This window comes from Musa acuminata, chromosome BXJ2-10, assembly GCF_036884655.1.
Source record: "Musa acuminata AAA Group cultivar baxijiao chromosome BXJ2-10, Cavendish_Baxijiao_AAA, whole genome shotgun sequence".
Lineage (NCBI taxonomy): Eukaryota > Viridiplantae > Streptophyta > Magnoliopsida > Zingiberales > Musaceae > Musa > Musa acuminata.
In genome coordinates, this window is record NC_088347.1 from 36,550,611 (window position 1) to 36,564,458 (window position 13,848).

General features: G+C 38.6%; 2 protein-coding genes and 1 pseudogene across 3 annotated transcripts; all 3 read left to right on the forward strand.

The window, feature by feature from the left end:
* The first annotated feature begins 2,374 nt into the window (after positions 1-2,374).
* On the forward strand, positions 2,375-9,146 carry LOC103969551 (probable sugar phosphate/phosphate translocator At3g11320). 2 transcript variants are annotated; one of them, XM_009383113.3, is made up of 5 exons: positions 2,375-3,024; positions 5,070-5,173; positions 5,385-5,613; positions 7,715-7,884; positions 8,008-9,146. In XM_009383113.3, exons 1-4 carry the CDS (start codon positions 2,557-2,559, stop codon positions 7,859-7,861), a joined length of 948 nt encoding a protein of 315 aa, XP_009381388.2. In that variant the 5' UTR covers positions 2,375-2,556; the 3' UTR covers positions 7,862-7,884; positions 8,008-9,146. The 2 variants fall into 2 exon arrangements, with proteins under 2 accessions (XP_009381388.2, XP_018674669.2); XM_018819124.2 differs by having other exon boundaries at positions 8,017-9,146.
* A 77-nt stretch (positions 9,147-9,223) lies between these two features.
* Positions 9,224-11,908, forward strand: LOC135625821 (jacalin-related lectin 3-like; annotated as a pseudogene).
* An 822-nt stretch (positions 11,909-12,730) lies between these two features.
* LOC135625510 (universal stress protein PHOS32-like) lies at positions 12,731-13,734 on the forward strand. The gene is made up of 4 exons (XM_065130402.1): positions 12,731-13,026; positions 13,113-13,222; positions 13,314-13,432; positions 13,505-13,734. The coding sequence occupies exons 1-4, from the start codon at positions 12,846-12,848 to the stop codon at positions 13,581-13,583; spliced, it is 489 nt and encodes a 162-aa protein (XP_064986474.1). The 5' UTR covers positions 12,731-12,845; the 3' UTR covers positions 13,584-13,734.
* Positions 13,735-13,848: the final 114 nt, after the last annotated feature.

Sequence of the window (13,848 nt, forward strand, 5' to 3'; positions counted from 1 at the left end):
TGTTTAGGTGATTTTAATGAAAAATCAAAATTATTTCATTTTTATGAGTTTCTAAGAGTATATATATATATATATATATATATATATAGAGTGTTTTTATTAATTATTTAGAGGCTCGTATATTACTTTTATCTGTAATCATGTGCTTTGTTCGGTGGTTGAATTGAGATGTGGTGTAATATAATGGTTGACTATTAACAAATTCATAGTTGACAATTAGTTTTGGTTGCTTGTAGCTATTAAGATCATCAAAAAATAATCTTGTTTGACTTCTAAACAATCCACGATGAGAATGTCATCTCTTTGACCCACGTCTTATGGTGATATTATATGGCATCATAAATTATATTTAAATTAAATATTCAAAATAAAGTTGGGTCTACTATGTATCCAACTAAACAAAATTGGATCCTCCAAGTCAACTTCATATAACTGAAGGTTTCATGATGTGCTCTCTCTCTCTCTCTCTCTCTCTCCTCTCTCTCTCTCTCTATATATATATATATATATATATATATAAACATTGTAGTGCATGCTTCGATTAGTTAAGCCATTAAGGCTGTCGATAAACATTAATATAAATTTTCTTTCTCTTTCCTCTGAGTCCACTTACCAAAAGTTGTCATGTTTTAATAAAGGAACCTCTAAGGGTTTATATGTCCTTTTAATATGATCCCCTCCAAGCAAATATCTCGTAACATCATAGAATTATAAGTCAAACTAGCATGATAGATATGCTTGATGAGATTACTCGTACGAGAGTTGATGATATTATTTTCACACTCAAAATCAATATAAGGTTTGATTTGATAAAAAAAAATATTAAAAAAATATCATTTATGTTTTGGTCAATTCGACATAGTGTCTGCATACACAAGATTATCCAAGGGTGATGGACTTAGTCGTCACCTCCAGGGTCCTAGCTGGTATTAGCTTGAGGGTTATGGTGGCCAAGCTGGTCATCACGGTTGATGTCCTCGGCCTCTACCATTATGGAGGATCATTGATTGAGCAAGGATATCTTATGTCATGATATCACTTCGTATCTCATTTTATTTTGGTGGCAATTAAGATACTAATCATGACTGAGATGATAGTATCATATGTTGGGATAGTTGTGACAATAGCATAATAACAACTTGCATCGTGCTTATTAGTGTTTGCACATGTTGGGTGAGATTTAAAGAGATTTAAAAATAACTAAGCAAGGATGAGCAAATGACTTGGGATTACCGTCGAGGGTGATAGGCATTAGGCCCTCTTTCCAACAACAAAATGATATGCGAATGCATCTACCTCGACATAAACACCAACATGATATGGGCATCTATTCAACGACTTGGGCCTCTCGCTCTTGGGAGTGACCCCAAGCCACTTGTTTGTTCTCATTTAGGTGTTATTGAATCTTACCCAATATGTGCAAACGCTAATGGGCATGATGCATGCTTATTCTGCTCTTGCTCTGGCTAACCAAATATACAACACCACAATCTCAATCGTGATCAGTAGCTTAATCGTCATCGCCACCGGCATCCATCAGCACCAACTCCTAACATAAGACCCCAACAAGATAAAAAAGAGATAATAGAGTGATATTATGCCTCAACTTATGGATAAGATATCCTTGTTCGACCGATAATCCTCTCCAATAATAGAGGCCAAGGACATCGATCGTGATGGCTTGCTTGACCACCGTACTCCTCAAGTTAACGCTAATCACGCGACAACAATAAGTTCATCACCCTTAAATAATTGTAAGCATACGAGAGTATATCCGATTTACTAAAGCATCAATGATATTTTTTCATAATAAAAATTTAAGCTCCGATTACTGTCACATAGGACTTTGCATACGCACCACCCAATCCCTGGGTTAGTGTTTCTTTAAGTATGATTCAACATATGATATTGAGTGCATAAGATGGAAAACAAGAATTTTACTTGAAAAAAATATTTTATAACCATTATTTTATCAAATAGCCAATCACATGTCCATCATTATGATTTATTTGGCAAAAGCTTTTTTTATGATCAAATTATCTTATTAATACTTTTTATACCCATTAACTATTGCTAAAATAATTAATATTATCATCGTATGATATGATGTGTTTCGTAGGTAGTTGACAAGAGGGGGGTGAGGCGGTGATGCAATAATTCCACTCATCCACTAATTCGCAATTAAACTAAAAGCAACCAACCATTCTCAGACTAATTAAAGAAAGCCTTATAGGAAACGCGAGCCACAGAATTAAAAGGGTCAACCTGCGACCACGAAAAGGAGGGAAACGAATTAATATTAATTTAATGATTAATTAACTTGAAAAAGAATATTCCATCCCCATTATCGACAAAGCAGAGGCAGCCTCATTTCCCGCTCCCCTCTCTTCTTGGCCTTTCGACTTCTTCCTCCGATCCGATCTCTTCTTCTCTCCCCCCCAACCCTAGCCCTGCCCCTCCACGATCGACGCTTGGTGGTGCCAGTCGCAGCGAACTCCGCTGGAATCTTTCCCCATTTCTCCATCGAACGATCCAGAGGCTGGTGACGAGGAGGAGATGAGCACCAAGGGAAACTGGTCGCCGCCTTCGGTGAGCGGGAGGCTGGTCACGCTCGGGCTGGTGGCGTCGTGGTACTCGTCCAACATTGGGGTGCTCCTGCTCAACAAGTACCTCCTCAGCAACTACGGCTTCAAGTACCCGATCTTCCTCACCATGTGCCATATGACCGCCTGCTCGCTGCTCAGCTACGTGGCCATTGCCTGGCTGCGGGTGGTGCCGATGCAGACCGTGCGCTCGCGGCTGCAGTTCGTCAAGATCGCCGCGCTTAGCGTCGTCTTTTGCGGCTCGGTGGTCAGTGGGAACGTCTCGCTTAGGTATCTGCCCGTCTCGTTCAACCAGGCGGTGGGGGCGACCACGCCCTTCTTCACAGCGGTGTTCGCCTACATCATTACTGTAAAACGGGAAGCCTGGCTCACTTACGTCACCCTCATCCCGGTGGTCGCCGGCGTCGTTATTGCCAGTGGGGTACGGCCGCTCTCTATCTTTATTTAATTCGGATTTGGTAGATCAAGTATTTTTAACAAATTGTGATGAATGCCATGTGTTTGATGTTTGCCATTGGTTGAATCTTCGTTCTGCAATTCAAATGAAAGGAGGAAACTATGGAATTAGATCACTTTAACTTAAGAGTCTATAGAGCGCAGGGGTTAGAAGTTGATTTTTGGTTTATTTGATGTAGTCCTTTTAGCTACTGAACAATGCAGGAGGCGTAATTGACTATGACATCAGTTTTACATTTTTTCTGTTAGTTGATCATGATATATGGGTTTCGATTTGAGAGTTGTTTATTGATCTAACTCTCTGGTGAGTTGCATCATAAAGCACGTACAGTCAATGCAGCAAAAGGCATAATTGTACATGTTAGATGTTGCAGTATATGTGATTTAAGTTATAGAAGACACTTCATATTAAAGTAGCCCAGCTTTTTGTGTTTGGGAACGAGTTATTCTGCCGTTTAGACCTCTTGTGTTTATTGTTCCATAGGATTCATGTTTCCTCTTTGCTTGTGGCTCTTGATTGTCATGCTTTTGATTAGACAGCTTAGAGGTTGTTAAATGCAACATGGTATATCAGACAAAGTATCCATGATTTTCTTCATAGGTGGCATACTGTTTACTTCCAATGCTCTGATTTAGTTTTGACATTCATTTATATATGTTAAGAACAAACACAACTGACTAGAAATGTTCATCGGAAAGATTGTCTTGAACATTCAGAAATTTATTTTATTAAGAAATTTCTTGCTAAAATGTTCTTGACTCGTTTCTTTACAAGGTTGCCCAAGTGCTACATAGCTCTAATTGGTGAATCCTTACAGTAGACTGGGTGAAATACCTAGATGGCTAGGCCAGAATATAAGTAACTCTATGCCTAGAACTCATATAAAATTGTTCAGTTATTATTTTTTGATATACCATAAGTTGTTACATTAACTTGGCCTGTGAACATCATACGTTTGAACAATAATAATATCAAGTTGCAAACATATGCAATTATGAAAACTTATGTTAACTAGTAAGTTTTGGATAAACAATTATGCTAGAAAACAAATCTAGATGGGTGATTGATAACAATCAGAGACAGGAAGATGCTAATATGTTGAATGTTATATGTGAATTCTGTGTTTCGCTACAAAAGGCTTTTATTTTGTAAATAATTGTAATATGTAGATGAAGTAAAAAAATTACAAATTCCCTCTGTAACGCTATTAGAAGTGACTTATAATACCTAATTCATTTTGCACATCAAAATCGCCTACAAGCACCTAAGGCTGCTCTAGCCTTAAACTCCTAAAAGCTATCAAGCATCCAAGTAGTGGGGAAGTTCAACATCCCAAAAAACATCTTGGAGTCCTTGGAGGCCACTTCTTTAGTTTAGTTGCACAATTTGGATTTTGGTTGTTGAATGCTGGATGATACAAGGCTAAAGTTGGATGATCAAGATAGGAAATACACTAGTCACTATAGTGGATATTTTAGCTTTCAAAGTTTTTGGAGTTTAAGAAATGTTCAACAAAAAAAAAGTTTATGCCACTTCTACCCAGCAGGTGTAACAAATAAATGAAGAAACCAGTCATTTAAGAAAATGATCTAGCATAATTGATTGTCCTGGATGTATTCTGATTCTATCCGTGAGAGCTTTTGTGTATTCCAAAGGAATGCTATTTTGACCAGGAATCTCATCTGGATTACTTGCAAACCTTTAGTTTCTCATTGAATTATATTCTCAAGACTCTTGTCTTGTTATGTAATGGGTAGATTCTTATATGTAATGTTGAATAAGAAGTTTGATTGGTAATGAAATGCCACTTTGCACTAACATGTCAAGGAGGATTACAGTTTACGTAGAGACTGCCTACTGCAAGGTGAAATTGGCCCTTTAAGTTCTCAACCATGTTGTTTTCCAACTATGTTTAATATTGGTTTATGGGCCCATATATAAATTTTATTTCTCGAATGATTCCTTGAGAATAATTATTAACTGGTTTTTACTTTTGTTTACCAATGCAGGGAGAGCCAAGTTTCCAACTGTTTGGTTTTATCATGTGTATAAGTGCAACTGCTGCAAGGGCACTTAAGTCAGTATTGCAAGGAATACTGTTGTCTTCAGAGGGGTAATAAATACATTTTTGTGCTGTATGATAATTGCATCTTCTCTACTCATTTATAACTCTGTAACAGCCTTACAGTATATTTACTTAGTTATTACAAACTAGAAATTTTAGGATGTTAATATTTTTCCTTGAAAATGTTATAATTCATTTTCTTCTGCAAGACTGGTGTCAAATATTTACACTTCTCTTGTGTTTTTATACTTCATTTCAGGGAAAAGCTAAATTCAATGAATCTGCTCCTACACATGGCTCCGATAGCAGTTGTTTTCTTACTTCCTGCTACATTAGTTATGGAGAAAAATGTGGTCAGCATCACATTGGCACTTGCTCGAGAAGATAACAAGATTATATATTACCTATTGTTTAATTCTGCTCTTGCCTATTTTGTGAATTTGACCAACTTTTTGGTGACTAAGCACACTAGCGCTTTGACACTCCAGGTATGTTCCGTACACGATTTCATTGCCTTCTAAATAACAAGAAAAGACATTTACATCTTATTCCTTTTATATTCATCTGCTTGGCTTCATGAAAATTTATTTGCTTTAAGTTTTACACATTATAACCTTGCATTAGTATGTTTGATTACAAAAACTTGAAAATGATATTTGTTAATTCATATCTACTGTTATCTTTACATCTATAATGACCTTCAAAAGCAAATGCACAATGGTCGTGTTGTTTTCATCTCTTACAATGGGTTGGAGCTGCTGAACACCAAGTACTTGGGAATTTGAAATATAACTGTGTCAAAAATACAGCAGATGAAATGCTAATACCTAATTTGTAAATGACAAACAGCAAATAAGGTAATAATGGTGTCGTTCTTTGATGGGCTCAATTTCATGTAAGACACTTGACATATATCTAGCACTGCAATTAAAATGATTGAAAGCATAGCTTTTGGGCAGTCATGATGTAGGAGGGGATTACTGGAATAAAGGCCATCAGACTTGTTCTGCTGCATGATAGATGATTAGTTCAGCAGGAAGGAAAATTTTATCAGTGGTTGATCTCATTTAGTGGTGAAATAGTTTATATTTATGTCAACTAATTGGACACTGTTCTTTTTGTTGAAAGACTGAAGTTGTTTGTAGTAAAAGAAGAAGAAGATGCTTATAAGATAATCTGCAACTCCTAAAAGGTCTTTGCTGCCACCGCAAGGCACTTCCAGTTTATTCTCTGCAGGATCTTGCATAAGGTACTTCTTATCCATTTATTAGCAGGCTGTCCAGCAACCACACAACATAAAGAAATTATAATTGGTAAATGGATTCTCTTTCTGAAATAATGAAATGGTAAATAAATCTCATAGCCCGACATTTACATAGTAAGCATCTGACTAGAACACAATCATCTGCATCTTACCATCATCAGATAGACAAATGATTAACCCCACCAGTCTTTTGAGCAGGCAATCCTGAGTGATTATCTTTGTGAATCATAGATTTAGATCACACCCCAACATTTTTGTTGATCTCAGGGCATTGAGTGAAGATTATGTTTTTATAGTATGATGCCTGATTGCAGTCAAATGATAACCTCTGCCATCTTCCTAATATGACCTCGCATATGATGGGATCTAGGTGTCAGCCAGGACATGTAAAAGAAAGAATAATGTGGATGGGAAATTTTCTAAGGCTGCTGTATAACTTTCTGAGGTCCATTTGCAGATTTATCCAATATTAAGGATTAGAATAATAGAGTCAGCCTATTGCTTGATTTTTTGATAACAACATTGGCATTTGGAATGAAATCAATCATGTCACCTTCATGCACAGATATCTATGACCTTCTAACATTGAGATTGCAAGACATTGACCCTAGTGACCATTTCAGCTCTATTCATGAGTGGTGGTTTTGGGGTTTGATGGACCTCTTTATAACAATACTAAGAGGCTAAGAGTATGGTTGTGTTATTATTATTGCACCATTACTCAAGACTTGAAAGGATAGAAGCATGACTTAACTGCACTAGATCCGAATGTGTTATACTCATAAAAAATATTGAAGAATTGATGGAAGCCTATAATTTTCTATGTGCTCCATAAATAATTTTGCCTGATCTACCTCTAAGATTAGCAGTCTACCCAGTAGTCATAATACGTGGCATAGCTTTTAGGACCATTCTTAAACTTCTAAGATGAGTTAGTTCAATCCAGCTTAAAACTCAAAATTTAGTGCCTGGTCTTTGCTTCTCTAAAGAATTCAGTAACCTGCTTGATTCTTGGAGGGATATGAAATTGATAGTAATATCAAACATGTTTGCCTTTTCTTCCAATCTTATGTCAGCTTGAAAAGCAGTCAAGTTCATAACTGGTACCAAGTTCCTCCTTAAGAACTTCAGTCTTCTATTGACATTCTGCTTCAAGCTCCTTAATTCTGTCATCAAATCGTACCAAGATGTTGAAGTTATGTTACTATCAGCATCAAAGAACTATTTATAGCTGATGAATTCTGATCTTTGTTACCATTCTGCTTTTATATACTTTGTTTATTGCAATGCTGCAACGATTGAAGATCAGCTTTTGGTGGTTTCAGGTTCTTGGAAATGCCAAAGGTGCCGTTGCAGTGGTTGTCTCAATTCTAATATTTAAGAACCCTGTGACAGTGACCGGGATGCTTGGCTACACCGTCACAGTAATTGGAGTTATTCTCTACGGTGAAGCAAAGAAACGTAACAAGTGATTGTCCTCAGAAACAACCATCAGGTGCGTTTTTGTTCCTTGTTAGTGGTTGCAGTGGCATTGGATTAACTGAAGTGGGAGGTTGGTTAGCTCATGTGTGACACTCATGCATCCTGTCTGCACCTGATTCTTGTCTTTCCTTGTTAGTGGTTGCAGCGGCATTGGATTAACTGAAGCTGGAGTTTGGTTAGCTCATGCACGCCACTCATGCATCCTGTCTGCACCTGATTCTTTTGTCTGAAGCCTGGAAACATTCCCATCTTAACACCGAAGACCAGTTAGCAAATAGGGATAGAAAGTGCCAACAACTAATTGGCTTCATTTATTTTGGGAGTTGCATTCTTTTCTAAATCATTTTGATTGAGGTTCCAATGAACAGAACTCTTTGTGAGAGGATCATGTTCCATTTTACTCGTGTACTTTAATGAGTTACATTCTTTACGATTACTAACAGTTCACTTCTAAGAGGATCATAGGCGTATTTTTTTTGTTAATTGATGTATCGTTTAACATCTTTCATCATACATCAGACAACAAAAATGCCTATATTTGTTCATTTTTTTGGTGTTGGATAATGTCATGCTTCTTTTTCTTGGTCTACCAAGCCAAAGATGGCATTGTTTATCATAGACTTGTGCCTTGAGGAAACCTTAGTGAAGTCTAACCACAAATCTGTTTGACTAGCCTTCTAAGTTTTAAATCTACCTGATATAGATGGAAAGATTTGATGTCATGTGCTGCTCGCAGATATTGCACCTATCTATATCTTTATAAGCTTCACATATTCCATATCGATCATGCTTTTTCAAACTTGAACTTGTAGATGTTTAGATGTAGTCATCAGGAGGGATAAAATAGAGGGCCACCAACCTTTGTTTACTGTATCTAAATTAACTTCTCAAGTAGCAGTTTTGTAGGATGTGAAATTTGATTTGCTAATGCAGTTATAACAAGTGAATAGCAATCATAGGCCCAGTTCTCTTAAGCCAATATGAGCCTCACCTCTAGTGATTTAATTGTTAGCCAACAATTTGCCTTATCGTTAGTCATCTTGATCACTACATTTTATCTGTCAGATAAATAATAACTTATATGCATTCTAATAATTCCATAAATCACAGATAAACCTTGACTATCCCGACGAAGTTCAAGGTCACTAATATTTGAGAGCAATCGCTCAAAGTATGGGCCTTTCAGTCTTGATCAGGGAGTGTGTTTCTCATTCCCGATAAGTGGTCACAAGGTTGCGGGATTTCATGGTAATGCAGGCTGGTACCTTGATTCCGTTGGATTTTACCTGAAGCAGGTGAGGAGTCCCAGTCTGTCAAAAGCTTTGGTTCCATTTCAAAGTCTAGCAGCCAGCATGGAGGGGACTGCTAGTCAGGGATATGATATAGTTCTTGTAGTAAGAGGAAGGGGGCAAAACTTTACAGTTCTGTCAAACACAAACACAAGGGAGCTGGCATGGCCTTCCCAGGACTATAGAGCTCTAGATCTGAAGAATAAGGTATGATATCCTAACTGAATTATATTGCTTTTAACATTGTCAATTAGATAGAGCTAAAGATAGATGTTCATTTTGATGAATGATTTTATAGTTTTTGAGCACTCATTCTTGTGCACATCAGCATACATTTTCAAATTGTAAGCAATTTGAAAATGTATGCTGATGTGGGATCAAATTCTTTTTAGTATGTATGTTGCCAGCAAAGAAAGACATTTTTATGAACTAGATTCTGATATATATATATATATATATATATATATATATATATATATATATATATATATGTTACTCTTTTAGATGATATCCTTCCTGAGCTATGCTACTTCAGAAAAGGATCCTCAACCACAGGAGGTCCCTGGGGTGGAAGCGGTGGAACAATATTTGATGATGGTGTGTACACAGGTGTTTGACAAATCAATTTAACACACAGAGTTAGTATCACATTGTTAAAGGTTCTATATGATAGATATGGTCAGGCAGTGTGGGGAAACAGGCATGGGGGCAGTGGAGGAATCAAAACTGACAAGGTAAACACCATGCAGTTTATTGCAATGACTTATGTTGGGTGTAAAGCCTGACATATATGTATATTTCTCTGCAGATAGCTTTCAAATTTCCATTTGAGTTCCTACCACATATAACTGGTTACTTTGGAATGACTATGCTCATGGGACCAACTGCAGTGAAGTCCCTCATGTCTCACACAACAAAGAGGGATTATGGACACTACGGGGACGAGCAGGGAACATTCTTCTCCTCTTGGTCGATGGGATGATCATTGGCTTTCATGGTAGAAGTGGATGGTATATTGACAGTGTCAGTGTTCATGCTCTGAAAGGGAAGGTGCCATCAACATATGGTCACGCCAATGACTCAAAAAGATGTCTATCCTAGCTGGTCTGGAAAACCAGTTGATTCAACAAAGGAGATTGCAGAAGAGGTAACCTATTTCTGCTGAAGTCACTCCCGTTTGTATGCTTTTAACAGCTGTTAATGTGTGATTGCTATGCTGCAAAGCTTGATATGGATCCATTTCTATAAGCATGAAGTCTCCATCTATAGAAATGAGATTGAGGCAATGTTGACTATTTAGTGCACTTTTGAGGTGTAAGTAATCTGTCTGTTCTAACAATTTGTGTCTTGTGCACATCATTTTCTTCTTGCAGCCTGTTACACGACAGTCTCTGATGCATGTATTTACTCTTGACCATCTTGTCAATTATTATTAGTCGAAGATTCAGTCCCTGGAATAAAAAGCCCAAATAGTATCTGCAACAATACGTAAGGAGTGACATTATGGTTACATCTAAGCATGGTCACTGACACTCTCTGACTAACACCGTAATTGGTTAATTTGCTTACAGAGTATGTAGCCACTAAATATTTCTTTAGTTGGAATCAGAACACCTTTCTTTTTTTTAGGAGAGCAATCAACTCAATTTTATTGAAACCGAAATAGTATAAACAGTTGAAGAAAAAATTATAGGTTTCTCCATGTTAACCCTTTGTGAACACAACATCTTTCAGGTTACATATGGTCTGATCAAAGAACCAACCCCATCTAGACCAGGACCTTGGGGTGGTGATGGAGGTAAACCATGGGATGATGGAGTTTATTCAGGAGCCAAGCAAGTTCATATCACAAGGGGAGATGCCATAAACTCTGTGCAGATTGAATACGATAGGAGTGGTCAGTCTGTTTGGTCTGCAAGACATGGAAGCAGCGGAGAGACCTCGCACCAGGTAATAAAAGGGTATGCATCGGTACTAGATTCTCTAAACCTCTGCTCTCCTTTCCTGCACGACTGCTATAAACACTGACAACTTCATGCCAGTGACTGATTTTTCCATGGTTTTTGCAGGTCAAAATTGACTATCCCAATGAGATCCTTAATTGTACAAGTGGATATACTGCACCATCAACCATGGCAACAGGCTCAAGATCGTAAAATCTCTCACATTTCACACCACCAGGGGGAAGTATGGAGCATTCGGTGTAGAGGTTGGCACCTATTTCACTTCCACTACAACCGAAGGGAAGGCCGTCTGCTTTCATGGCAGGAGTGGACTGTCTTTGGATGCCATTGGCGTTCACATGCAGCGATGGCTGGGGGAGAAGAAGCCCACCACTAAATCCATGCTCTCCAAGTATGTCTTCTTATTGCTTACATTGCATGCACGCACAGGAAAATGGACAATCTTCACCTGACGGACCTATGCTCTGTACAGCACTGAAACTTATATACTTGAGAAGATACATACATGAAACTTATCAAAGCTTCATACAAATCTATTCGGACAGGCCGTACCAGCAACTGGTGTCATATGCTTGGAAATAGAATCTCAATAAAATCTCTTTGTTGATGGTAGAACTCTCTGGTATGCTCCAGTGTGTTGTTTAATCTGCACGAGTTAGATCAAAATATCTTGTGTTTGCAAAAATTATGCAAGTTCGTACTTCCAAAGTACAGATCCTCAGCTCTGAAGATATATTTTTGTATATTAGCACATTTCGGTGCCAGAGGCCTTCTGCCACCATAACCTGAAACACCAAAGTGTTTGACATTGCCCAGTTTGCATTGAAATGGGCCTTCTGTACGTGTAGTTTCCATGTTTGATTTGTTTATCGACTCAATCTTTTGTTGCTTGTTTTCTCAGCAATGGATCATTTGTGCATATTATGGTTTAGAGGGTACTAAATATATATATATATATATATATATATATATATATATATATATATATATATATATATATATATATATATATATATTCTGGGGCATGCATGTAAAACATCGTGGGTCCAGCTATACTATTTTTTTTGGCCAACATGGATTGTTCACAGCCATAGAGAAATGAAGCATGGAATCATTCCTAAGTCTGCATTCAGATCACCTGACCAATGGCTTCAATTTCAATGGTGACAACTTTGGTTGGTACAGTTAATCTCAGCAAATAGAAAAGTAAAGCTTTGACTTTTCCTATGCCAAACTAGTGAAAATAACACTAAACCAATAATTGCTAGCAACAAAAACTCACGAAAACCATGTCAACTGTGATCAGAAACGGACACGCTGATATCAATGCATGCGCTATATTGGTGTCCTCATAGCTGGAAAGAACAAAAAACCATAATGGTTGAATGTTAAAGGGATAAACTTTGAATGCTTCAACTCATATGCGCCATCGAGAGTGACAATAGGTTCAGTGTTTCCTTCTGTTCATTGGCTGATTAGACCAGCATGCGCCCACAGATTCATCCACAAAACCATGTGGTATTCCTCCAGTCTTCTTCGACTAGTGGAGAGCATGAATACCGACTGTTTTCCAAGTTGATTATTGATTCAATATAAAAGTAGTGCTTCCCAGTTGGATGCTCTTACACCCTTTCCGATTGGCTTTCCTCTCCAAGAGGCTGAACTGTGACAAGACTTCCTTCCGAAGCTGAGAAGCCCCCCTGAGAGAAGTAAGGAAGAAGATGGCGGCAGAAGGGAGTCGCACGGTGGGGATCGGGATGGACTACTCACCGACGAGCAAAGTGGCAGTCCGATGGGCCGTCGACAACCTCGTCTGCGCCGGCGACCATGTCGTGCTGATCCATGTCCTGTCCAAGTCTGATCACCACACGGAGAAGCAGCTTTGGGAAGAACATGGATCACGTACGTCTCTCCCCCTGCCCCGATCTCCTCTCTCGTATGCATCTATGAACGAAAACTTCCTTGTGTTGACTCGTTTCATCCTCTAGCTCTGATTCCTCTTGGTGAATTTGAGGACATGAACCTGACGGTGCGATATGGGATCAGCCCGGACGGCGAGGTCTTGGATATCCTGCACACTGCATCCGAGACCAAAGGGGTATTATTGTATACTCGTTCCGGTCCAAGAACCGCCGAGCAAAATCCAGTCGAACGATCTGCAGCTATAACACACGGCTCATCTTCCGCAGGTGAAGGTGGTCTCGAAGATCTACTGGGGCGATCCGAGGGAGAAGATCTGTGATGCAGTGGAGGAACTGAAGCTGGACTCACTCGTGGTCGGGAGCAGGGGCTTAGGAGCCATTAAAAGGTAGATTGCTCGCTTCTTCGTTTACAAGCTTTAATCCTCTCCAAATCTCTGAGCCGGTGATCACTGATGCAGAGTGCTGCTCGGGAGCGTTAGCAACTACGTCGTCGTCCACGCGACCTGCCCGGTCACGGTTGTGAAGTCGAATGCCTGATTCGCTGTGGCGTTCTCCCTAAGACAAACCTGTTTGCTTGCTTTGGTGGAAGAACATTTAGCTCCTCATGCTTTACTTGCTTTCTTTGGAGAATAAGCTTCAGTGAGCAAATATTACCGATTTAATGGATGTGTTTCTTGGATTGTCTTAATCGTATTCATCATTCTCATGCAATACCAGAATAGAAATGCTACAGAAATATCCTTACAGAACTTATTGGAAGCCTCAATTCTTCGGGCTGCTGCCTTAAGCCCGGCATCACATA

Bases quoted from the DNA above. Each gene is read 5' to 3' on its own strand.
- LOC135625510 (XM_065130402.1), top strand. From the start codon at position 12,846: ATGGCGGCAGAAGGGAGTCGCACGGTGGGGATCGGGATGGACTACTCA. The intron at 13,027-13,112 runs GTACGTCTCTCC...TTCATCCTCTAG, and splicing joins TTGGGAAGAACATGGATCAC to CTCTGATTCCTCTTGGTGAA. The intron at 13,433-13,504 runs GTAGATTGCTCG...TCACTGATGCAG, and splicing joins GGCTTAGGAGCCATTAAAAG to AGTGCTGCTCGGGAGCGTTA.
- LOC103969551 (XM_009383113.3), top strand. From the start codon at position 2,557: ATGAGCACCAAGGGAAACTGGTCGCCGCCTTCGGTGAGCGGGAGGCTG. The intron at 3,025-5,069 runs GTACGGCCGCTC...TTACCAATGCAG, and splicing joins GCGTCGTTATTGCCAGTGGG to GGAGAGCCAAGTTTCCAACT. The intron at 5,614-7,714 runs GTATGTTCCGTA...TGGTGGTTTCAG, and splicing joins CTAGCGCTTTGACACTCCAG to GTTCTTGGAAATGCCAAAGG.